Genomic DNA, 27174 nt, shown 5'->3' with positions numbered 1-27174 from the left:
TCATGGAATAAGACACATAGCTGTGCCATTAGCTTTGCCCTCAGCTACCGCCACCGTCTGAAGTTTGGTATCAAGGTTCAGAAGGTCCAAAGCAAAGATTGTATCTCTTCCTTTGATGGTAAGAAGCAATACATTTCTTCCATAGAGATGGAGCTGGTGGAATTCCTCTCCGACATATTTCAGTTTGGTTGCGTTCTTCTTCATTAAAGAATGTTCATATAGGTGCTGCTCAGAGACGTAATACAGTGTCTTTCCAAGCGGATCTCCTGTTAGGCTATCAATGATAGCACCTTTAGCGATAGGTCTCACATCGAGTCCTCTATAGCTGAAAGAAGTCAACTCATCATCAAAACTTACATAAACCCTTTTAAATCTAGGACTAATGGTAACTGCTCGAGGGCGAGTGGATCTCATGAAAATAATCCCATTTTTCGTCTTATTGTTGTGCATACGGTACACTACATACCCCTTTTGTATTTGTGACAATTTAGACAACATAAAGAGAAGTACCCTAAGTTGATCAACCACAATGGCGAATGCGGGACGAGTCCAAAAACGAGTTGGATTTATGTTTTTCTCGGTGAAGGAGAAGATCTGTGTGTGAGTGGACACCATAAGCCGCCTTTTCGTTTCCACATAGGCTATGGCCAGGACAGACTGCAGCTGTATATTCCTGTATCTACTGACAGATCGGTTGTGAGGCAGCAGCACTTTAAGGTCTGATTTGTCATGGGTGATGGGGAGAAAGAGTACTCTTTTCCCACCCTCCTTAAACAGTTGTACATATTCCTGACTGTCTGTTCCTGAAACAAGTACAAGTAGGCCCATATATTTTGTAACATATATATTTGAAAAACGACAATGTACCATAATGTATTATTGATATTATATTTATTAATGTACATTGCTAAAACACTCTAACTAATATATACCAACCACAAAAAGAAACTGCTCATAGGAAACTTATACTGGTTCTAAATATGTACACAAATATAGATGTAAACACTGTTATTAGTAAACTGAATTGAGCACATATGCTGCTTTTCGTAAAGTCAGTGCTTTCGAAAACTGCTGTTGCTTTGGGGAGCTCAACTGTTGGATATTTGATCGTTAAACAGTTAAATGGCTTATGAACTGCTCATCGTGCCACAGCTCACTACACAACGTCAGGAGGTGATTTGGGTGATCCGTGTGCAGGAGGCTATTTCGATGATCCGTGTGGAAACGTCTCACCATCATGAGGCTATTTGGGTGATCCATAAGGAAATGTCTCACCGTCACGAGTCTATTAGGGTGATCCGTGTGGAAATGTGTCACTGTCCTGAGGCTATTTGGGTGATCCGTGAGGAAATGTCTCAACGTTAGGAGGCTGCACATTTCCATTAGCACAGACACACCATTTGAGAACTGTAGAGAACTTGAGCCGTTATGAAAACAATAATGAAGTTGCCGATGGCTCAAGTGCCGGACGTCCATGTGTGAAAACGACAAATGGATACTGATGACCCGTGACCGGCACAGGTTCCAGACTGCAGTGACCACTGCGCAGACCATTCCATGAATTCGGCGTTTCCACCCCAACACAATCAGGAACCGCTTACGTCATTGCGGGATACAACAACGTCGTCCCGCCCTTAGACCTGTCCTGACGCAACGTCATCGAGATTACTGTCAAAGGTTTGCCGAAATCCAGTCTGTCAACCACGGTTGTGGAGGAATTCTGTAGTGGACTGTCAACAGAACACAGACAACTTGGGAGCTCCATCTCTTTATCGTCATTCCACGGGTAGTATGGCCGAAATGTGGCACAATGTTCAGGTACTGCGTTTGCCTGCAAATTTACAGGATATCTGAAAAGCAAAATCCGCGAGACAACGTTCCTGATTTTGCAGGACAGAGTTTTCCACAAAGTTTCCATTCCCATTTGATAGACTCGGCTATACACTACTGTCCTGGCTGCTCATAGTTGACATGTCCGTTTCTGACATTGTTGAGTTTGTGACATTGCTGCTGGACCTCTGCACCGCATTTGGACTCGTAACGCCTATGTCATTGACATTAAACATACTGTTCTGCCGTCTTCTTATGCTCTCAGTTTCAACCTATTGCACTTGTATGGAAATATTTAATTGTAGGTTTTATATTTAGAAACTGAGAAGGAATTGAAGCAATACGTGCACCGTTTTTGTTTTTGTGGGAAGTATATTCCTGGAAATATCAACTAACAAAAAAATGTATATAAGTGTAATCATCATTATAATTGTCGCTAGTATCTAGTATGTACTTACCCAAAACACATTGAACATTTTTAGTCCGACTTAGGATGAGACGTGAGAATGGCGGACATTCCTTTCCAGTAGCTGTCCAGTTCCTCTTTGCCTGGCAAACATTTTCACAGGTTCCATTTCTTCAAAATCAGATCTTAGTTCTCACTTCCGCTACACAAGATCTGAGGTCTCATTACTGGTCATATCTGAGTGATTTTCATCCCACCAATCCATACCTGCCAAGTCTCACGCCTTTGGCTTGAGATTCACAATTTCATTACTCATACCATGCCCTCACGACAAAACTGGGTTCATATTTAAAACGAAGGTTTGTGTTATTGTGTATGTGTTAAGCACCAGGTTCTACCCTGGCCCGGTCGGGGCCTGAGGCCCTTGGGAAAGCTGTCTTCTGATTGGCTAATTCCCACTTCCGGTTAGTCATTTATTAGTTGGTTACTGTTCATTCTGACATGACCTGTAACAGGATGTCCTCAGTTTTTGTGATGAGGAAACAAGTACGAAAATTTGACTTCAATGAGATTTTCAAATAAACATTCAAGAATCATGACTGTGCTTTTGTGTTTCTGGATTTGCTGTTGTACATCTGAGGGGTGTATTGTATCACATACCAAAACATGGTGTTATCGCCACATCAAAGTTGAAGTGAGAACCAGAATATACGAGCCAGTTGTATCCGGTTGCACATTGTTAATTAATAAACAAAATCGTTCCTTTCACAGAACGACCCTGATCTAAGGCGAAGAGAGTGAGTGAGTGAGTATGGTTTAACGCCGCTCTCAGCAACATTCCAGCAATATCACGGTGGGGCATCGAACCCCACGAGTGACGTGCGGACGTTTTAACCACAAGGTAACCCCACCGCCCCGAAGAGAATGAGGGAATGGACCACGTGCGATGGAGAAATTAGGGCGATGACGAAGAAGTCTAGAAGGGGAGGAGATTGGAGAGGAAGGGCAAATGAGAGAGAAGGGGACGAGGGCGTGAGAAAAAAAGGAAGACGAGTTGGGAGAAGGAAGGAAAGGGAAGGGGCGAGGAAATGAGAAAGGGAGAGGAGAAGGAGGGCAATTTAGTAGGAGGGTGAAGTGTTATTAAGGGCTGATTAAAGGACGGGAGTGGCTTGAATGTTTTAGAACTAACCTTTGTTGAAGTTACTTCATGAAGTTGTGTATCGTGATGAGGTATAGTCGTACTCTTTATCTGGCAGGTCAGATGGGATGCTGAGAAAGAGAAGGCTGAACATCCAACAGTCTGCCCACAGAGCAAGTCACACATTGCTGGACCAAATGGTTGTCTCGCATACTGCTGCAGGTCCGCCCTTGCGACGGAAGCAGCTACATGAAGGCACAACACTACAATATCACACCAATACGCCATGTCATCGAAAGGTATACGCAGATGTCTGAAAAAGGTAGGGCAGTCATTACAAATATAGATACTAGACGCTCGTACGGCTTATATTGACAGGAACAATATCGTATATCACACATATCGCCAGGAACAATGTATGCCAACGTTTACGGCACATATTGTCGCCGAGGTTAACTGTACATATTACCGGTATTCGTCAGACCCCTAAACCGGGAGACGACGATGCTGTTGATGATGATATTGAAGTTGATCATGATGATCACTGTTACAGTTATACAAAACCTGGGCAAGTTGACTTTTATTCCTTCGAATAACACAACGGGGAATATATTGTCGTCAGTATTTCAACCTGTCAGTCTGTCCATTCGGCCGGCCGTCTGTAATGATATATTTCCCGGAGAATGTATCTAAAACGCCACACAACCTAGCTTCACGAAACTCCATACATATATGGCCTGTGAAGATCCGGGTTAGAATTGATCTTCAGCAACCCATGCTTGTTGTAAGAGGCGACTAACGGGATCGGGTGGTCAGGCTCGCTGACTTGGTTGGCAGGTGTCACCGTATTCCAACTGGGTAGATCGATGCTCATTCTGTTGATCACTGGATTGTCTGGTCGAGACTAAATTGTTTACAGACCGCCGCGGTATAGCAGGAATATTGCTTGTTTGACGTTGAACAACAAACCAACCAACCAATCATACATACATGTCATCACCACTCTTGCTATACATTGTTTTTTCCAAAGTCGTTTTTTGAACAGTTTAATCAGGAACAATGAACGTTGAAAATTGACAGGTAGCGTCATTTCCGGAGCATTGTATATCTAACACAGGGAGTGAGTGAGTGAGTGAGTGAGTTATTATTTAACGCCCCTCCGCAATATTTCAGCCATATCGTGACGAGAACATATATGACATTGAAATGGAATAGATATATCTAACACAACCAAGCATATCTCCTACGAATATTCAACTTGATCAACGTGCGGTTAAAGGGCGTTAGAATCGGTTTTCTACTTAGAGCCACGGCAAAGCATCAAGCAATATGAAGGAAATACATGTTCAGCCTCGTTGAGGTACAACAAAGTTGCAGTTTGCAAACGTTCTAACTTCAGTTTGTTTTTTCTCGAAATGCATGTCGGTCAGTCTGTCTATCTGTCTCGGTCTCCTACTCACTAACACAACAGTTGCGGCAAACAATATTAACATTAATAATATAATATAAAACACATCATACACAATAACAAAATGTTCAAACAGCTGTCTATCACCAGTTGTAAGCTAGAGTATCAGAGGTATATAACCACACTACTCTATTCATAAGGTCAAACTTTATTGGTTTCAGATTGTTTAAGAAGATTAAAATCATTAAAATTTGTATTTCCTCAGTTTTAATACTGTATCCATTCTAATAGAAGGAACAATAGCACCTGATATACGAAAGCTGAGGGTAAATGAAGGGATAACGAAAATAATCTTTCTTATCATGTTCGCGCTAACAATATTTGGGTCATCTACAAATCTATCATATACGTGGAAGAACGAACCACTGCATACATGACGTTGGCGACAATATGGACGTTGACATATATTTTCGCCAGCGACATGATTGATGTAACAAACACAACATGGGGAATGAATTCGAGAGGTGACAAATGGTGGAATTTGAATGACGGAGGGCGTTTTTGAGGACTTTGAACTCACCTGTGTCAGAAGTGATGCTTGGCCTGCGGATGAAAATAGGCTACTGTTTAAGCTATGGTTTAAAACATGACACGGTTTGACATCCAAAAGTCTTATCTCTTCCTTCCAGCAACATTAAATATTCAGACGTTTTCACATAGTTTACAATCGAACTTCTAAACTTGATAAAAGATATGATATATCCATTCAGGGTTGTTTCTACACAATCTAGATCGTTGTCTTTAGTATTGAATATCCAAATGCCAACTGAAGATGGCTTTATTTATGACCGTTGTTCCTGTTTTGTATTTTAAATGTTATGAATAGGTTTATTGCGTATGTTTTCAAGCAAGGTAGCAATATTAACTTTTATGAACTGTGAGTGCTTTTGTCGCGGTCTGATTGTATTTTCTGCTGCTTCTTTCTGTCCTAACACATCTTTGGTAGAGGTGGATATATTACCATCACTTTTGTGTTATCGACAGCATATGTACACTGGTACTATGACTGGCATCATTTAACACATCAATGATGTGAATTAGCGGAATCGGGGACAGTGAGATTTGAACCAACAACTCTGGTATATATCATTTGTTATGGATACAGAATCAGAGTTGAATATTGAGTCACCATACAATTAAGTGTTCCTATAATTTATAGTTGATTTACAAGTGAGTGAGTGAGTGAGTTAAGATTTTAAGTCACATCGGCAGTATTTCAGTCATATCGTGACTAAAACAAGTTATAGATTCTTAACAAATAAAGTAAAATATTAAAACCCTGTCAGCAAAGGACAGTACAATAACTAGACGTTCACAGTTATAGATATAAAACTAGTATGACAATCTAAATCTTTTCAACCATAGAAGACATCACAATATAAAACAGCTATAGATTGCCAACAACTGAAGGTAGATCATCATTAGGGACTATGGGGACTAACAGTACATTTGCTCCCTGCAGGGTCCCTAGCTGGATTTACACTATCCCTTCAGCTGTTAGCAATTTAGACGATTCTAGCCATAAATAAAAGAACACCTGTTCTGCGATTAAAAACGTGGTAAGATACATATACCTTAATCGTTTTGGGACTTACATATCCTCTCAGAAGGACAATGATTTTCCAGTACTTTAACCCCTTTTTTCACAGGCACTAACAATCGTAGTTACTAATTTAATTTACCAATTTTAAAATGTCATCGATCTATTTGCAAAACATATTATTCAAATATTTTCTGACATTCTGTTTCTTTTCAAAACACAATTATTTAATTATAATTAATACTATGAAAAGATCCTTTATGCTTTTGACACTGAAATATTTATCCCTTGCGATGGAAAAATCAGTACAGGAAGTGTAAGGAATTCACAGTGTAGCAAATTGGTACAATACACCACATCTTGCGCTTGGGAACTTTCTGTTTTCTAGTTTATCTTGCTTCTCAAAAAATGAATTCCTCATCGTTCACGTGAAGAGTTGCCTCAAATGATGTCCAGTGAACATTAAACACTTTCTTTGTGTACATGTCTTTGTGTGAAAAGTCGATGACAAGTGTCGCCTCCATGGGAAATCTGAACTCCTTCGAGATCGTCTGTGAAGGACTGGGTAAGATTGGGACTGACAAGCAGTCATGAATAAATAACACTGGACAACGTGATTTAAACATATTCCTTAAACTTTGATAACACTACTAGAAAACAAAGCCACCTTTCGAAAGGAAGGAATTAGTTTGCATGTTTTTCGTGTATGTATTTCATGTCATCAATATTTTCCTGGGCCCACTTGCACAAAGCGATCTTAGTGCTACGACTATCCTGTGTCTGTTAGAGTATGGGGGCTACGACCATCGCAGCGTTATGGTTCCTTTGAGCAAGTTGGCCGTGTTCTACACAGGATAACGCAAAATCAAATCACAGTTGTACGACAAGGATAATATGGAAATGTTGTTCATCTTACACCCTGATTATAAAAATTTCATAAAACTGTCCCACAGGGTGTCACAGAACACAAATGATGGACTGTTGAGTTTGGCAACGTTCTGAGGACGACGAGTTGTGAGGAGAGGGAACATATTGTGTCGCCTCATAGTTAATTGTAAACTAATTTATAGATTTTAGCAATTGAAGCTACCCCACCGCCCCCCATGACTGGAACTAAATATTTAATATTCAGAATACAAATATAGTTCAGAACAGTTTTATTTTCTCAAAGAAACAAAACAAGCAAACTAATGGAGCTGATGGGAAAGAGGCCAAATATGTTTTATGGAAACATAGCAATGGGTTGTGACAACTGACAGATAAGATGACAATATGACAATAAAGAAATATAACAATATAAGAAACGAGTGATGAGAGGGTAAAAATCGTGTCCCATCATAGTTTACTGTGTATTAAGGTAGAGATTTTAGCAACTGAAGAATTTCAGAGCTGTGATTTGCATTTTATGCAATAGAAGTCATAAATATCTCACTTTCGCAATGGTATTAAAGCATGGAGCTATTCGTATTTTGGTTAATAGACATGAAACAGCAGTGAAACGAAGCAGAAAGCATGAGTGAATAATCATAATTTACCAAATACAAATATATATGGTTAGAAACGTTTAATTTATAGACGCATGTATTTATAATATTATATGTTCTCACTTCAAAGTCAATAGTGCCATATCTGTAAAAACATTTCATTTCTATTTAGTATCCTGTTTCCATGACATCAAAATAAGGATGGGTTATTTATCATATCATATGTTATTATCACAAGAAAGTAAATTTTAATGAGACCCGCGAAGATCTGGGTTAGAATTGGTCATCAGTAACCCATGCTTGTCGTAAGGGGCGGCTGTTGGGGTCGGGAGGTCAGACTTGCTGATTTGGTTGACACAATCATGTCATCGGAGATCGATGCCCACGCCTTTGTTCACTGGATTGTCTTGTCCACACTCGATTAACTACAGACCGCCGCGATATAGCTGGGATATTGCTGAGTGCGGTGTTAAACAACAAGCATGTTAATGACCTCAAGTGAACAGCTTCAACAACAACAAAACTATTTTGCTGTTGACAGTACGGGCTACATATGTCAAAATATGCGCAAAAATGTTGCACAATTTAAATCTTGGCCTCAGGACTTACACCTGGGTCCTGTTTCACAAAGCTCTCGTAGCGCTACAACTATGTAAGTCAATGTTACAGTATAGGAAGTACAAATGCTACGAGAACAGTTACGAGATTTTAGGCTTATGAGAGGATTGTGAAAAGGGGCCCTGGTACTTAAGTTTGAACACTTGACAAATAAGCATTTCCCTGTTACCTCATTTCATCGTTATTGCGATATATAAGTGCAAATGCTGCTGCTTTTAAGGAGCGAAAAATATTCACAATAAAGAATACACGAGGATGTTGGAAGAATTGCTTCCCGAATACTGACAGAAGAGAGAGATATGTTGCTATTCTATCAAACAGATGAATGGACACTGATCATAGTAAATCTTTGTTTCAGATACTGTAATGTAGGACAGGCTGGTTAAAGGCACCAAATCTGGCTTTACTAGATCGCTTGGTCTGGATAGCTTGGTCACGTGTGTGTGTCAGTTCATTTAGCTTTCAGATTTCTTCATATAAGGCATCTGATGTACTGTTGGACGTAACAGGGTCTGGTTCGCCACTGTAAACATATATCTCACATTCCAACGGGTTCATACAGGTCTGTTTCGTCCGACCCAGAGGTCTGTATAGAACAGTATGGTTCTTCCTCCGGGACTGTTTCCCGTGTGTTTACGTCTAGCGGGTCATACGCCTTCGCTTCAGGTTTAATCCTTTTGTCTCCCAGTTTTTTCTTCTTAGGTTTATCATTTTTAGATGACCCTGTGTTGTAGTACACAGCTTGATCAGAAGTCTCCGGGTTACCTCTGTAAATGATAAAAAAACATCAATACATGCACATGAAGGGACTCTCACGAACACAGGCACATTATGCCCAAGGTGTAACACTAAATAGCTGAGGTGACATGTTTCAGCTGTAATTTTACTCAAAACCTCACTACAGAAACTTCGTATGACTACATAATTAAATATACTAAGCAGCAAAAGAAACGTCAGTTTGGAATTTTCCTCCGCAGAAACGGATAACTGTAAATGTTTTGATTGTATATTTTTGACAACATCTCCAACTTTACCTGAGCAAAGATATTCCTTCCCAAACTCAGAATGGAATCCAGGAAATGGTTTCAAAAACGCAACCTGATCTCGGAGATGGCACGGTGTTCTCCATGTTTTTCATGCAACTCATGCTGCACGTGCTGTTCACAAGGACCAGCCCTATAAAATGCACCCCAAACCTGGTTGAAACATTCACATTACAACGTCACCAGGATGCCGCGACTCACGACAGCTGAGAGGAACCAGGCGCTAGGAAGACTTGTAGCTGTCCACACTGCAGAAGCCGTTGCCAATCACTTCCAGGTCAACGTTCGGACCATCTACAGGCTGCAGCAACGTTTCCGGGCCACCAACACCACGTACTGGCAGACCAAGGGTGACCACAAGACGACAATACCGCCATGTTGTGCAACAGCATGTACAGAATCCGTTCATGCAGGCATCCGAAACAGCACACCAGACAGTGGGAACACACGGAAGAACAATCAGTACTGATACAGTACGCCGACGTCTTAACAGCAGGAACCTCCATTGCAGTAGACCTCCATTGCAGTGGACATATCCTAACCCCTCGTCATCGGCGTGAACGTCTACAGTTTGCCATACAACAGCAAAACTGGCGATACAGGCAATGGAGAACTGTTCTGTTCACAGATCAGAGTCGGTACTGCGTATCAACTGCAGATGGCAGAACAAGAATATGGCGATGACGTGGCCAGCCTTACTCAGACCAATGTGTTATGGAAAGAGACTCATGGCGAGGTGCAAGCCTCATGGTATGGGATGGAATAGGCCTGAACCAGAGAGTGGGTCCTGCGGTGTTCCAGAACCTTGGTCGAGGGAGAGGAGGCGGCATCACAGCGGTGCGCTACATCGACCAAGCTCTCAGACCCCACGTCATACCACATTTCGCACTTCACCGGAACAACATTTCCCAGCAGGATAACGCCCGGGCCCACACTGCCAGCGCTACACGGGATCGTACAGCAGATGGGTATCAACATTATGCAGGGCCAGCCCTTAGTCCTGTTTCAAACCCAATTGAACATCTTTGGGATGAAATTCAGAGGAGACTGAATAATGTCATACCAAGGACGAACAGAGCCGATTTATTGCGCTAGGCCTTTCTCAGAGTGTGGTTCCAGGTGCCAATGGCCTTTATCAATCGATTGGTGCCCTCCATGCATAGACGCTGTGCTGCAGTTATTGCCGCTCGTGGTGGTCACACTAGATACTGAAGTCAAGAGTCTGAATGGACTGCAAACGTTCACGTAATGTCTTGAAATTGTTATTCATTGATGTGTTAAGATATTGTACACAAAAAAATGTGTTTGATCCGCTTATTATATCCATTTCTGTAATGATTTGATTACAGTGCCTATCTAATTTTGAATTTGTACTGACGTTGTTTTTGCTGCTGAGTATATATTGCCTAAAGATTAGTAGCCATGTTTGGCACAGAATTACAAATATCCTATCTAAACATATTGGGGGTTAGTCATTGTATTGAACCGGCAGACATTGCAAAGATGTAGATAGCTAAAAGATAACCCCACGAAGTGACATCGTAATGAATTTGCATCTTGTGTCTGATCATGATATCCAGTTAATCGCACCCGATGGATAACACTAAGGTTTTATTGGAGGCATTTCAACAGAATGCAGTACCTTCGTTTCCTCTTCCAGACAACAACTCCAACGACGATGCCAGCAACTGCAACTGCAACCACAGCTGACGCAGTAGCCGACAGCACTAGTACAAGGTTTTTCCCGACCATTGAGTTACCTGAAGGAATATATGGCGATATTAAAAATCCTATAACTTGGTGTTCAGAATGATATGATATACACATTACAAATTCATAAAGTCAAAATGACAACAAATTTCCAACCTGATTAATCACCAATGCAAATACTGTCTGATAAAAGAGGTATCCCAATTCCGACGACAGTTTAACGAGCAGGGCAGCGAATATGAGTTTAACATAACGCATCATTCCTGGGGTGAGACCGGTATTGTCAATAATAAATTGTTGTATTATGGGAGAACATTCTCAGATGTACCCTGACAGAACAGGAATGGAAAACCATACATTATATACCCTTCCGCACACATGCAAACAGCAAACTACAATGGTTTCAACACAACATCATTTACAGAATACTACCCACAAACGACCTCCTATATAAAATGAAATATACGAATAATAGCAAATGTGACTTATGCAAAATTGACATTGAATCAATAACAAACCTCTTTTACAAATGTAGAAAGTTAGCCATATCTGGAGAGAACTAGAAGATTGAATCGAGGAGAAAACAGGCATAAAACTAGATTTTACCAAACAACATATCCTGTTTGGCTACTATGAAAAGTGAAATGATGTAAATCTGATTAGAAATACAAAAAAATTCAACATTTTTAAATGCAAACTCTCGAAACAACCACCACGTTTCAAGTATATCAAAGAGATATAACCAATACATATCATATAGACATATTTATTACCCACGTGGTCAACGTATGGGTAGTTACATATTAATCTCGAGTGTCGTATCGCGTTGACCTGTGTCGTAACGACTTGACCTGAAATTCTAACGATTTGATTGGAGCACCGATGACCTCTCAATTAGGTCAAATTCTGACGTAACTATTTTTTCATTCATAACAAACACGTGAATTCATTCATTCTACAACTTAAATGCATTGTGGGAATGTAAACATTGCGAACGTTGTCGTGTCGCTGTTTAAACTCGTGACCTTCCTATGTTATCTGACCTCGCTTTCGCTCGGTCAGATACCATAGGAAGGACACTCGTTTCGTATAATTCGTATGTAATGAGACCTCGTGTAGTATTCTCTATATATCTCATCGCTTACTTGTGATTACATCAAATTCATGAAATATTGGTCAATATGTCATTGCCTATTTACCTGAACAATACATCACCTGTAAAAGTCATAACTATCAGCTACTGAATTGTCATACCCACTTTGTTTAGATAACATGTGTATTGAACTATGAACTATGTATTTACTGGAAAACATGTACCGGTGAAAAGAAATAAAATTGTTTATTTTTGTTTGTTGTATTAATGTTTGTAAATAGTAACAGTATTATTGCAGTGTATGAGTAAGGATGTTATTTGTTTTGATTCAATGTTATGTAGTTATGAAAAGTTATGAACGTCAATCAGTACACTGAAATGATCGTAAAATCTTCAGTAAAGACACTGATGATGTATATAAACAGTTGAATTTACAACAAACATATTTTGGCACGTCTGAGTAAAATATGTACATAAGATCTAGAAAGCCGATTTTTCTAAAAACAATTAAATAATATAAAGGAATAATATTGATAATAAAATTCACGCCTGGTTTAAACCTTTTCATCATTGACGTGAGTGCATCTTGTAGCTTGTTAAAGACACCTCAGGCTTAATTCCAACACGAAATATGTTTAGAGAATTTGTCATTGCCATGAAGTTTCCTCTCTCCTCAATCTACATAATGTCATTAATACCTTAGCACCTTGCATTATGAAGAAAATACTTCTTTTAACAGTTTTGAAATCTTCCGTAAAATATTATTTTAGATACGGATGGAACTTTCTAAGCCTTTTATGAATGCAGACCTCAACGTTGAGTTAAACTGAATTTAATGCACTAGATTTTTAGACTGTAACATCCAACACACTATCAACGCAATTGGTGATATGTACATAAAGTACTTAATTAAGCACCCCCTTTTGCAATGATAGGTTTTCAACACGTACATAACACCTCTCATGGTGACTACGATGGGAAAACATGATTTGTTTTAGCCGTATGATCCTTTGACTCATAAAAAAACGACAAAAATATTGTAATCCATGTTGGTTTTATGATGATAATTGCTCATGTAAAGAAAACAACACTGATTTTCATACAGAACCATGTCTGTACAAATATTGCCCTGGAATGTTTAATGTTGAAGTGTTTGGTGAATGTGAAGATTCAAAATGTTATCTTGCGTGTCGTACACGATTCAAGGTCAATACCAAGTGTAACCGACATGTGACTGTATGACAGCCAGCACTCTCCTCCTCATCCCCCTTGTCAGCCTCATGATCCTCTGAATGGGCCGTCTACGCCATTCCTCGTGTAAAGCAGCTTCAAGTTGGGCAAGGTTATGTAGAGGAGGATCCCTTTGTCGCACACGACGACCAATAATGTCCCAGATATGCTCCAAATGGTTAAGTGAGTGAGTGAGTTAATATTTAACGTCACATCGGCAATATTTCAGCCATATCGTGACGAGAACATATGTGACATTGAAATGGAAGATATGTATATTACAAAAATCTGTCGACGAAGGACAGTAAAACAACTAGAATATCACACTTACAGCTAAAACTAGTGTGGAAAGTTAAAACTGATAGCTCTATTTAGACAATACAATATAAAAAACTGGCTATAGATCTCAAAATGGTTAAGAGTGGGTCTCATTCAATCGTGTTAGGGAGTACTGAACTAAGTTCTTTGTGTATATAACTGTTGATATTTTAAATCTATTATGCGATAAATATTTTCATAGATTTTGTTAGATGATCGGCCTGGGCGCCCTATTATATTCCCTGTCATTTACAATGACACGTCAAACTTATTAATATCGCGAGAATCCGTGGCTAATCTCAAGATTTGACGAGGCAAACTCCCATTGAAACATCTTATTTCAACCTGCTTCATTCCATTCGATTCTTCCTGCAGGCAGTGTCAGGTTCGAGTGGTCGGCGGCTGTTGACGGTGACGGATATCCCAGATGTGTCATTAGGTCTGAGTGCTGGAAACAGTAAGTTGTCAATATTCTACTGCTGGAGGTACTCAGTAAAACTACGCGTCCCGTGTGCTCTTGCGTTGTTATCCTGACACATAGAACAACGTCGACGCGCAAATGCCACCACGTGTGATGTTGTCACGGCAGTACAGCCGATCAACACGTCTGTGAATAACGTGTCTTCTGCCAGTCACCTTAAACCCACCCCACACCATTACTGAGAAAAACCACAACACGTCCAACCTGTATAGGCCACACGCACTTGCGCCTGTCAAAGAAGTCCAAAGTAAAACTTGTTTCATCCAAAAATCTAACGTTTGTCCAACGACGACTGTTCCAGCTCTGTCGCTCTTGACATCAACAAGAAGTACAGTAAGGAGACGGTCCGTCAGTCGTGGGATAACACGTGGACGTCGAGCTTGCAGGTTACATTTGTGTAACTTCCTATGAAGGATGAGTCCGTCCATTCACTGTAACACCTTTAGCTGTGTGAAGCTCATCTCTAATTTGAGAAGCACTTTGACACGATTTAGTAACATAGTTGTTCTGATGAAATGGTATTGTGCGCAGTTGACGTTATCTGTCTATCGATATAGGATTATAATCTTCTAATTACTGCCTGAAACGTTAAGAGCTGTTGTCACAATGCTCTGTCTTCCACGAGGGCGTTCCTGGCGTGACAGACGTCGCATATCATAATACGTTACACTGAGTATAAAACAATCTCAGGACAACCTTCAATCTGGTTTATGTCACTGAAATGTACAACACCACACTGACACGTTTCATTTCGAATTTTACCCAGACGATGTTCACGAGCACAAGATGGAAAACTCTTGCATTATTTCCTTGACATTCATAACACGTTGTGAATGGAAAAAAACATGTTCTAAATCCATATACAATCATGCAACTTGGTTCCTAAAGAATCTCACCCTACTTGAATATGCCCTACTTTTAAAATAGTACATTTAAAGCATATTCAACTTTGATTACGATCCCTTGAACAATCGAAATGTGCTATTTAAGTCTTGTGCTATGTGCTATTTAAGCCTTGTACACGTTGAGTTATAAGCTGTTTACAAAATTAAGAGTTTGCTGTTAGTGACACACTTTGGAAGAAAGCTTCAGTATTATGGAATGTACACTTTCTCTGAAAGGCCTTAGGTTCAACTTGGTCAATGTAAAGGGGACAAGGGCCCTGAGCTAATGATGAACCAAACCAGCCTCAGTGCCAGGACCAAGCGAACCCTCTTTGCTACATTTATTTAAGATGATGAACATGATGACGACAAGAACTGTAAAAAGCAGGGCGGTTTTACCTTCTGATTTACTGAAGATAGGAGAGGGTTTGCACGTCTCCACTCCATCTGTACAAACCGCATCGCTTCTCTGCTGAGCTCCATTATAGGCGACCACAGTTATGTAAAACGTTCCACAAGACGGTGCTGTCCATGTGACTTCAGTAGTGCGTGTTGATTTCATCTGCCATCAGAGAATTAACACCATAGTAATACTCGTTATGTACTCTTAGAGTGGGCATATGGCAGCATTACACTTACTACTGAAGGAAATGAAATTTTGAAAGAATTATTCATAAAGTATTCTTTATATGTTAACGTTGTGAATACGGCAACCATTGTCACAATCTAACAATGAGATCAGGGTTAGATTATTGGTCTTCAGCAGCCAACGCTTGTCTGATCGTGTGGTCAGACCGCTGATTGGTTGATGCACGTCATCCAAATTGCGCTAGACCAATGCGGACACGATAGTAATACTCGTTGTGGACCTTCACAGCTGACAAACAAACTTAAATGCTATTATGGCAATAAATTCGGTTTTCCTTAACCGCTAAGAAATATTTCTATGTTAACGTTATTAATAAGGCTGCACTATTTACTACCAAACAACAAAGGACTGACGTTTTGGGTTTTGTTGAGGTCGAACTCGTGTCCCTGAAGACATCTTGGTCCGAACGTGTACTGGTAGAAGGCAATTGCACTCTCTGTCAAAGAATCCTTCCCAGTGGGCGTGGAGCTGTAGACTGTTCTGAGAGTCTACTTCCGGTTGTCCAGACAGACCATCGTCGACGACGCCTGGATGAGGGGGGCTTGCATCCATTTGGATCTAAACAGTGAATGTTCAGTTTCACCAGTCTATCATTCCATTTAAGGATATGTTTACACAGCCCAGAATGCGTTCTCAGAGAACTTTACATCGTCACATTAATTCGACATTTTACATTAATTCACAATCAAAACCTGGATTTCACACATATGTCCCCACTGCCGTTCTACAGCAATATGTATGACAAATTGTATAAATCCTTTCGCCCACACATGTCTTATACTATCATCAGTCAGTGGTTTAGGATATCGGGTGAAAAATGTTTCAAACCTAACGCGACTGTCCAAGTGACGAATACATACCTAGTGAGACTGTCGTAGGGATAGTTGTTTAACTCTGTACGATGTAATAGTTTCTGTGTATGTCAGGGTCAGTTGTACAATCGTCCTGATTGGTTGCTAACTTGTGGCTATTTAGTTTTGTCTGTCAACGGCCAGAGTTGAACGTGTAACTGTCTGCTTAAAACATTAACGTGAGCTTAGTTGTTTTCTTAATATTAATATATCATCCCTAAGTGTGATTTACCTTGTGAATGCTCTAAACTCAGTCGGTCTTTTGTCCTTGTTTTTCAAAATCACGAATGGGGGTTAGGTTAGGCGTTACTCCAGTCAAGTTAATAATCGTTAGTTTAACATTGTCACATGGGGTGTGTTATATACAAGCAAGACAATTATACCTTTACTTCCTGTTCACTTTTGAGTTTAGCATGATTTGCAGCTGTGACTTGAAACCAATATTCCCTTCCTTCAGCCAACTTGACGTCTCTTATGTCTGCCAGGGCTGGTTTTACTTGGAAGTGGGGATGATAACATGTGCCAGCTGGAGTACAATAACAGTTACCATCTCTTGCATCACGCATGATGTTGCAGTCATCCAGAGTCTGAAATCATTCATTAATTCAAGCATATATAATGACGTTAAAGTAATTACTTCCTTTTTGGATACAGTTGTTCTAAATAAGAATGTTGAGGAGAGTTGGGTGATATCCAAGGTTCGTTCTGTTGGTTACTGATTGTACCATTAACCTCTGGACATGAATTTAAAACAGTGACATACCCGGTGGCTTTGAATAGAGATGTCATGTACAGCTAACACAATGTCCTCGTCTTGTTGTTTTTTTACGACTCTCCATTCCACCTTTTCCACTCCACTGTGTTCATCGTGCACATCAAACTCCATTCTAGAATCAGATACAGACATGCTTGATAAAGTGTTTCGAAACCTTACGGCAGAATGTTCATGAATATAATTTGTTTTCACCTCATTGTATTTCTGGTATATTTCACTCTGCACAATGCCAAAACCTTCAGCATAAACCCGTGTGTATAATCTTGCTGAAATTATTGAAGACGAAATTTTAAAAACCGACTTGCGAAATAGCAGAACTACTAAACACGTTCTCACATTACGTCATGAAGTTCCTCTACCCGATGTACACTGATGTTGAGACTGCCGCTCCTGGTTAGCCAAAGGTTCTCCATGATTGGAGGTGATGTGTCGATGTGGACTGTCACATGTTCTTCTGTCATGTCCAACATGATGTCATAGGCTCGTACCCAGAAACGAACAGTGTCCCCGTCTAATAGTCTGTGTGTAATGGTCTCTGACTGATTCAAACCTTGACTGGTGAACAGGTTATCAGCAGGTGGACTGGTGATGGACGACCCTCCTTGGTGGTCGACTTTGTAAGATGTTCGGAAACGTGTGATTCCTAGAAAAATCCCGAATATGTAATCTCGCAGTTATCAAGTTTCGCATTTTATGAAGTGAAAGCTTCACTCATTAACGTTTATGCCACGACATGATTCTATTTAACATTAGAACACATCATTGATATGTCTTGAATTCTAGTTCACCACATACCTTGAACATTTCTGACTTCACCTATACCTCTGCTTCCCTCGTTATCATCATAGTCCGAACTGATGTCACCCAGTGAAGCCACACCAAGGAGCCACTTGTTGTTGTGGTGGACTGTGTTGATGTATCTGTTGGTCCAGTCTACGGTCACTGCAGATGAGGTCGTTTGCCACGCTGACGCTGCGGCCGATGCTGTCATCACACGTAGTTTTTTATTAGCCCGAGTTGTTACAGTTGAAGTACCATCATACACCACAATTCGTCGAGTACGTCTGTAATTACCTGCCTTGTCATAGACAGACAAGATTACAGAAAACACCCCGGGTTTGGAGACTCTGAACTTGTCGCTGGTCTGACAAACAAAAACGAAAATTAACACCCTAAAACAATACTTCGGGGTCCCAGATAAGTGTAGGAGTTCTGTTTTAACAAGGATAAATCATACTACGGTATACTTTGAGGTTGGAACCAACAGTCATCAGATTCTGGAACGACTAAGGGGACATCTTGCAGAATAATAGTAGGTCTCACTATGCAGAAGTCAATGATGTGTTCTTATTGTTCTTCACGTTTAAGAAATTACGAGATTAGTCACTGACGCATGATATGCTACTATACTGCACATCAAAGATCCTTTCACAATTCTTTCATCAGATTTAAAATAACCAATATCACAAGTATGAAAACAATCATTCACCTTGGAGCTTGTAAAAGACCTTTTGTCTATCCGACGTTTATCTCTGAGTACATCCCCAACAGCGTGGAGTTCATACACATCCCTCACAAAGTGGTCGACTCCTGCATCAGTATCCGACCAGCCACTCCAGCGGAGGTTCAATGTGGACTGCAAGAATGATGGTATGTACTTTTAGAGATGCATTGTACGGTTTAAGAGAGTGTATGTGTTCGCATAAAAGGTAACTTGTCAAATACCTACTGTTGTGATAGCATTTGGAGCTGTCAACATGCTGCCAACACAGGTAGAACTACCCGTACAGTGATAGGGAAGCACCAGGTCAATGGTCATAGTAAATGTACGGGTCTGTGATGCACCGCTGTAGTAGAAGGTCGCAAGGTTCTTTGTCTCTTTGTTGCGGACTTTAACATATCCACCGTTGGTCGCCTTGTAGGAAACCACAATACTGTGGAAGAACAATATCTATACGATGCAAATTTAATTATGCTGCTAGGGTTTTATTTGGAGCCTGTGCTATAATCTCAACTACCAAACCGTTCCATGTCTTTGTAGTTTTGATTGATTTAAACATATCTAGACCCCTTATCAATCACCCATAACATTTTACAAAGTGCAATAAAACCGAATTATACGCCTCTCCGCTATTTTCTGGTTTATAATTAGGCCTCTACTAACACGTCTTTGTCTTGGAAGGGTAGAGTAAGTACAGACGTCACTGATCGGTTTCCTTCACAGGTAAACAGGTCTGTCTCCGGGCTGCTTTGACTGGCTCCTCCACAGACAGACACCTTGGTTGAAACAACACGCCGCCCTGTATGAAAAAAGATTCAATAAGTCAACGTGCACGTGTAAATACATTAAGATCATAAATACAAACTTCTATGTAATGTGTATGTGGATGATATTCTGAGAGGTAGTTGATGACGTACGTCTTTTCAGTTTGAATGATGCGGAGCCGCCGACAATTCCAACACGGAAGTCTTCAATGAAGGCATGTCTGGATGGAGGTACCATTTGGTATTTTGCCGTAAACTTGTAGTACATTCTGGATGGAGACCTGATGTTTGACCAGGTGGTGGACTGAATTTGGCCACTGTTGATGATGGAAGGTTCCCTGGCTGTGTTCCCATTGCTGGTGGTCAAACGAAAGACGTTGGAGTTTATCGTCGGTTCTGTTGTTACTGGAAGGTAAATTAGTATTGGCATGAAAAGACTTGAACTTGTACTGAATAATGTTGAAGTACTGAATTTGTCATGACATGCAAAACAGTCCGACGCACTTCCATCAGGTTATTACTTACTTGTCTGGCAGTGTTGTCCAGTGAAGCCACTTGAACAGGAACAGCTGCTAGCATACTCTCCCTTGCAGGTTCCTGGATAACATCTGGTACTGTCACTACGCCAGGAACAGGTCTCTGAAAACGGAACATGTTTACTACTCCTATTTAAAAAAAGAGAATTATATAGCTATAAGAAAACGATCAGAGCCATTCCTTTAAGAAACACATTTAAATGGGACATGGAACAAGTGAAACGGAGTTGGGCAGTTTGATGTATGCGTTATTCTTTAATGAGCAGGATGTCAGCATTAAAACGTAGCAACAGAGATGACACACATGCAACATACGTGTACATGATTTCTTGTTTGAGGTAAGTAGATATGCTCTGTGTCCCGGCACGTGAGACACGACTCCGTCACAGAGTGAACACATCTGGTCCCGACTTGTGGTACATGCCTCTGTTTGGCAGTTGCTGATGGTCCTGCACTCTGGAGACGGTCACAACAACATATTTTCAAAGTTCATCAGAAATCATTAGCCAAAATGTTAATTATATATCGATATAGAGTTCGTCAAGCCTATCGAAGGATAGGAGAAAAGAATCACAAAATGAGCAATACCCCTGATTGATCACAGATCAGTCGATGACCAGACGCCTGAAAGTCCAGATAGCAGAAGGGAGCAATTATTACACAGATTCAATATATACTGAATAAAGCAATGAAAACACCGACCGTTCAGTTGGTTGGGATAATATCCCACTATTACACAGACCAATAAATGAAATAAGGTAATGAAAATATATATTTTCAAGATCAAATTGCGACATAACATTTAGAATCTTTATGCATCATTGCATCAGACCAAGTTGCATCCGACTATTCGTCGGAGAGTTACTTTAATTAGCCACGCTATTGTTTTCAGGAAATGAATCGGTTTGCTCATGCCACCTCTTTTGTCTGTTGTTAAGGAAAAGGCTTTGTCACAAATATGTGACGCGTCAACATTTAACACAATAAACTGTCACACTCGAAACGTTCGCTTCATTTCCGAGACATCCGCTTCATTTCCGTTGTGTGGTGTCGTAATTTCTGGATATATTGAGGCACCAGAATGTCACACATTTCATAAAGACAACTCCTTCGTGTTTGTGTGTTATCCAGGGGGCGTGCGATGTTGACTATGACATCCAGCACTGGTTTGCCTAGTCTAGATTAAACTAGAGCAACGAGCGAACAATAGTTTATGAGTTTCTTGTACAGTACGGGTATTAAACAAGGAAGTAAAGAGATCAGATAAACAGATGAACAAATTGTAAATGAGGCTGTGGTCACAGCGTGTATAAGATGAGTTACGACTCAACCCGCGAAGAAGGAAGTCCAGGTTGTTCTGTTCAATGATGATAACATATATTTGTGACAACTAATTGTATCACCGGAAAAGCCGGCACACCAGGACTGCCTTTGTTGTGTGAGGGCCAAAGTCCGACTAGTTGAATAATTATTTCGCTGTAGTCAAGTATACTCAGAGGAAAAAGCTACGAAAAGTTATGAATTTTTGGATTTGAACTGAGGTGTGTTAAAGTGGTCGAGCAAACGCAACGAAGCATTTGTTCGAGCTGCACGAAATTTGCAAGAAGCATGACATCGAGAAAAAGGGCCTCTTAGAAAGACCAGAGTAACATTTCCCCTCAATGCAGTCTTATGAAGTACTGAAGTGAGGAAAACACCTCTATTCATCGTTCTTTAACAAGTTCGACATTTCAAGCGCTGCAGTAATTGACAGATGTTGAGCTATAATAGGTATGATCTAGCCTGGTACGTGGCAACGTGACATTGTTCGTCGATTGAGCATCAACAAAACACCGTTTAGCACCTATGGCGACGTATTCAGCCAAACAGTCAAGGTAAAGACTGCCCCCGTCTGCCTCAATAACAAAGACCCCACGTCAAGATCGATGGATTCGAACCATACACTTCTGCCACGGGTTCCAAAAATAAACTATTAAAGCCTATACCAAACCTGGCAACAGAGGTGTATCTGCGAGAACAGTTTGACGACAGCTACGAGTCCTTGTCATCCATGAAGACATCCAGTCCGACGACCAATTCCGACCCCAGAACATTGGAGTCAACGTCTCTGGTGGGGTAGACATGACTTAACATGGCGTGCACTTGAGTGGAGAGGTGTTCTTTCATCTTATCGGTTACGTTTCCTCCTTCACCGAATACATGTCTTCAGGCGCACAAGTAAACATTTTACCGATTTTGCAAATGACCACTTTACTGTTTGTGCAACAATAAGACCCTGGGGAGACATTTCAACATAACACATTGTCCGATTTGCACATAATTGTCTGAGTCGGAAATGTAATGAAAACGAGTTATTCAGGCCCTAAAGATTTCCTGATTTACCACCCAGCTGACACGTCTTCGATGAGATGGAGAGACGTTTACTACATCATCTGAATTCCCAACAACGCTGCACGAAATTGGTCTAATCCATCCTCGAATATGTAATGGTTTTGCCCATCGTTCACTGTCTAGCAAAGGTGCCAGGCCTACATCAGTGCACAAGGTGGACACATTCCCAAGTGAAATGGTTAACTTTATTGTGAAGCCGCTCTTGCGTTGTGATTCATTTGCTTATGTCAGATGAATGGACTGTTGATTGCTACCATTCCTTGAAAGTTTATGTTTCCATATGATAACAGTCATTCGCAGAACGGACTGTTTTTGTTTGTGTGTGATACTAACCTTTGCCCGTGAAGAGTTAGAATTGGTCTTCAGCAATCCATACTTATCGAAAGAGGTGTCTAACTAATTATAAATTGAGTGGTTAGGGTTGCCGACTTGGTAGACTCATGTCTTCATATCCCATTTTATAGCAAATTGATGCTCATGCTGCTGATCACTAGATTGTATGGTCCCGACACGATTGTTTAAAGACCGCCGTCATATAAGCGGGATATTGCTGAGTGCGGTGTTAAACAACACAAATACAATAATACCAACTTTTTCCTTTGAGTATATGATCACTCTTTGTATTAAGTTCATTGACACTATCTCGGATATCATTGATGATAATCTATGTCTACCGTTGTTCGATGGAGTTTCCTTATAACTAGAGCATTCACTCGCCTTGGAATCGATCCCCACAAATGCATACTATATATGCAATGTGTGAAGTCGATTTTTGGTCAAATTGACGTTTTGATATATTCTTTTTACGGTAACCTTATAGCATGTGCTACTGAAAGTATGTAGTTCTATAAGTTTTGTATGTTCTAAGGGATTGTGAAAGTGAATTAGACAGTGTTAATACAATACGTTGATGTCTGTCAGTAGAGTTGGGGAAGAGAACACAGAACTCACTGTGTGGACATCCTATGTTATCATCTGATCTGTACCCTGGCTTGCACTGGAAAGTCAGCCGTGACTGTCGACTGGAAAGCAAGTACGATTTGATACGCATACAGAACATCATGGATATAATATTATACATAATTGCTTTTGTTGTAAATCGGGCATATGACATTAAGAATACGTTGATCAACGATTTTCCAATGCAGTGGCTGTATATTTGTAAAACCCGTTCTTTTGTGATCAAACACATACTTGCGTTTTGTACTGGTGTACTTTATACTTACTTAATTGTCTTGGCCATTTCACGCACATGTACATGTATCTTATTATGGGACAGTTACTCTGAAGATTATCGAAACTTCCAGTGCAACACTTACAAGTAGCATACAAGATGTACACAAATAGTGCCATTTAAAACAAAATGTATGCATTAAAAGTATGAATGTAAAATCTCACCTGTATCTTGAACATCGACCAATCCAAAGAAACCCACAGCTTGTAGAGGAGTACACACGAAAGTAGGTACGTGTTGCTATCACGTTAATCCTGAAGACAAAGACGTGAATGTGAATAAGGACATTGACAGTATGTTATTTTTAAAAATACCAAGAACATATTCATGCAAGGAAGTTTTGATTTTGGTTGTTGTTGAACAGCCCACATTAGACACTTTGGCTACTTGTCCAGCAAATGTCACCACTTGCTCTACCATTTCTGTCAGTGGATGGCAGTGATGAATAAACACTCAGTTTTTCAAATGGTACTGTAACCCCTACCCGAAGCTTTCTATGTTCACTTTAAGTCTCATTGTTTGAATTTGGCCAAGGTACAAGTTCTAGCGAATCCAGCAAATCAGTCTAAATGATCATGTGAACTGTTCAAAATATAACCTTGGCATTTTTATATTCAGGAACCCCCACATTGACTTTTTTTAAAAAAGCCATTAATCCAAAGAAGAAGCCAAAGAGGCAAATTCCTTATCCACTTTGAGAGCATCATTTGATATTGTTGTCGAAAGTCTGGCTGCCCTTGAACTGGATGGTGACTCGAGATGTATGTCCTTTTGATGTTCCATTCAGTCGTTTGAATTCACCATTGGTCTCGTTTTTAAACAGCACATCAACCAAAGTATTTGCCATTGCTTGGAAATGTTTTCAGCCATCTTTATTTTGTTGACTTTGTTAATCAGAACCTGCTTGTATTTGGTTGGCTTTGTTTCTCTTTTTACTTTCCAGTAATTAACATATGGGTGCATAGCATTAATTGTATTACTACCAGTTAAGTGACAATAATTGCAGTGAACCTTGAACGCTTTGTTGGTCTTTGCATAGTAGACGGGAGTCCACAACATCACGCTCCATCATTAAACCTGTGTACTTCCTCGTAACGGTTTCCGCGTCTGTATATCCGACATATTCCATCAGCACAGCAACCATCTCGAGTCGTCGGTGAATCGGACGCATCTGCATCGCTGTTGGGGCAACATCTTATACACTTGGCACCAAGATAACCCGTCGAACTGCACGCCTGGCGTGGAGGCCTGCGTTGGTGTCTCTATTCTATCAAGTACCAGTATGTCACGGTCTTGGGCGGAGCTGGTAACACGTTGTCTACCGGATCTGATCTACGGTCGCTCTGTTTTCACCTGCTTTCAGGCGGCAGATGACGTTCTGTTGCGTTTCACTGAGTCGAGACATCACAGTCAACAGGACACCACAATCCCCGCCTTTTATGCGGATGCTGTTGCACGTGCAGTACATGCAGATGTATTGAGTTTCTTTGCAGTTTGCACGGGGATGGTGTCTGGCGATGTTGCTCTTTCAAATATGTTCTTTCGACTACTTTTTGTGGAATTTTACTGACATCGAACTCCCCGTGGTATGCACCAAAACGTTAACAACAATATTAGTTACACGGTGCGCCTCAGGCGAATTTATTACGCTTACGATCTCTTTATTTAGGATATCTTTTAAAAAAAACCATTTATTCTTCTGCAGAATGAGCCGCAAAACGTTTCGCCATGATTTTTCCTGAACGGTCAAAAAGGGAGATAACTCGGGATGGCTCAGTCTATGATAAAAATGATCGAATTTAAGTTTTTTTTAAAGGACAAGTGGAATATAGAAGCAATTTATTTTTTTTAATTTCTTTTGGCACAAACAAATAAGAAATTATGGCAACAATTTTATAACTCTGTTTATACTCATAATTGTATACGCCAACTCTAAAATTTCGAAGCGATCAGCCGTTTGGCAGCCACATTCCATCTAAGGTCAAGGTCATTCGTACAACCGGTGTAGAGTGTGACGTGACAGATTTGATGGGGTGTACAGTTCGTACATCCTGGCAAAACCGCCTACATGGTTTCGTATGCTTTGGCTATTGACCATTCAGAATTCGAAAAAATTATCTTAAGGTTAATAATGTCAATTATTCGGACTTCTATTTCACACTTTTCTCCTCTGGGTTTCTTTTTTGTGAGGAGTACAAATAGGTATATGACTTACTGTCCAATGATGTGCACTAACGTCTTCAAGTATAAATTCTAAACATGGCTAAACGTTTGTCTTTTTTTCAATCAGGTTTACAAACTAAACAGATTGATTTACTGTGCACAGATATGCACTATATTTATACATGTGTTCTTGAATTCCAAATACGATTTTCAGCGTGTGACTTAGAACACTGCCGTCGTGAAATACAAAATGATAAGATGCACTTACCCATATTGTCGTAATCCTGAGGCGAATTCACACGTAGTCAAAATACAAAACCAAAGCGTAACAACATTACACACAGACATAACAGCGGCAAACACAGGGTGTGAGTCTACTGTACACAGTATACATGTAACTCAACTATACATGTAGCTCAACTCTAATACAGTTAACTAAACTGACAATACAGCTTAACAACTGCTAAAAGTGTCTATAAATACTAGATTCCCCTTATCAGCATCCGTCAGTGCAAGCAAGCACAATACACAGGAAGCAAATCCTTGATGAAGGACAAGAATTATCTCTGAAACGTCGTATAACGAAAAACAAGATGTTGTTATCCATAAAAGCGTGTCATGCATTCGTGTTGGTCCAACTTTTAATTGCCCGTTGAATACCTTCAAGGGTATGGCAAGGAAGAAGTTGACAGTGGTTGACAAACGGGTAGATCTGCACAGCTGAAGCATTGACAATATATTTCTTTATGGACCATTCCTTGCTCATTGTTTTTCTTTTGTATTAAATATTTCCGGCCTCACTTGAGATTTTTCCTAATTTAAGTATCAAGTTATGTCGTGACGTCCAACGTCATTGTCAAATCCAGCTCATACACCCCGACAGATAGTTAATGTGAGGGACATCGAGATGTGAGTCACCACAATATATATATATATGTCATCATATATGTTTATTAGCTTCAGCAGTTAAATCTTCCGGGTTGTGTGAGTGAATGAATGCACATTGCATAACGTCAGTAATTTGGCAGCCAATAGCGGCGAGAAGTGCCTTTTGTGTTAAAGTTATA

At 40.3% G+C, this 27174-nt stretch overlaps 1 protein-coding gene across 1 annotated transcript; it reads right to left on the bottom strand.

The window, feature by feature from the left end:
- LOC124288741 lies at window positions 1-26484 on the bottom strand. Its single transcript, XM_046725270.1, has 17 exons — window positions 26376-26484; window positions 24109-24198; window positions 23662-23732; window positions 20635-20775; window positions 20309-20422; window positions 19937-20188; window positions 19683-19818; window positions 19248-19452; window positions 19008-19154; window positions 18314-18662; window positions 17855-18161; window positions 17507-17630; window positions 17127-17330; window positions 16246-16450; window positions 11170-11287; window positions 9027-9251; window positions 1-325 (listed from the first exon to the last, which is right to left on the bottom strand). Exons 1-17 carry the CDS (start codon window positions 26453-26455, stop codon window positions 1-3), a joined length of 3093 nt encoding a protein of 1030 aa, XP_046581226.1. The 5' UTR covers window positions 26456-26484.
- Between the last annotated feature and the right edge of the window lie 690 nt (window positions 26485-27174).

Source organism: Haliotis rubra, unplaced genomic scaffold (assembly GCF_003918875.1).
Source record: "Haliotis rubra isolate DU_JTF1 unplaced genomic scaffold, ASM391887v1 Scf423, whole genome shotgun sequence".
Taxonomy (NCBI): domain Eukaryota; kingdom Metazoa; phylum Mollusca; class Gastropoda; order Lepetellida; family Haliotidae; genus Haliotis; species Haliotis rubra.
Note: the sequence above shows the minus strand (reverse complement) of the source record. Positions and strands in the feature narration are given on the sequence as shown.

Coding starts and splice junctions, on each gene's coding strand:
- LOC124288741 (XM_046725270.1), bottom strand. CDS start 26,455: ATGTCTGTGTGTAATGTTGTTACGCTTTGGTTTTGTATTTTGACTACG. Junction 18,162..18,313: donor TGAAGTCAGAAATGTTCAAG/GTATGTGGTGAA, acceptor GGATTTTTCTAG/GAATCACACGTTTCCGAACA. Junction 326..9,026: donor CTGTATGAACCCGTTGGAAT/GTGAGATATATG, acceptor GACTTCTTTCAG/CTATAGAGGACTCGATGTGA.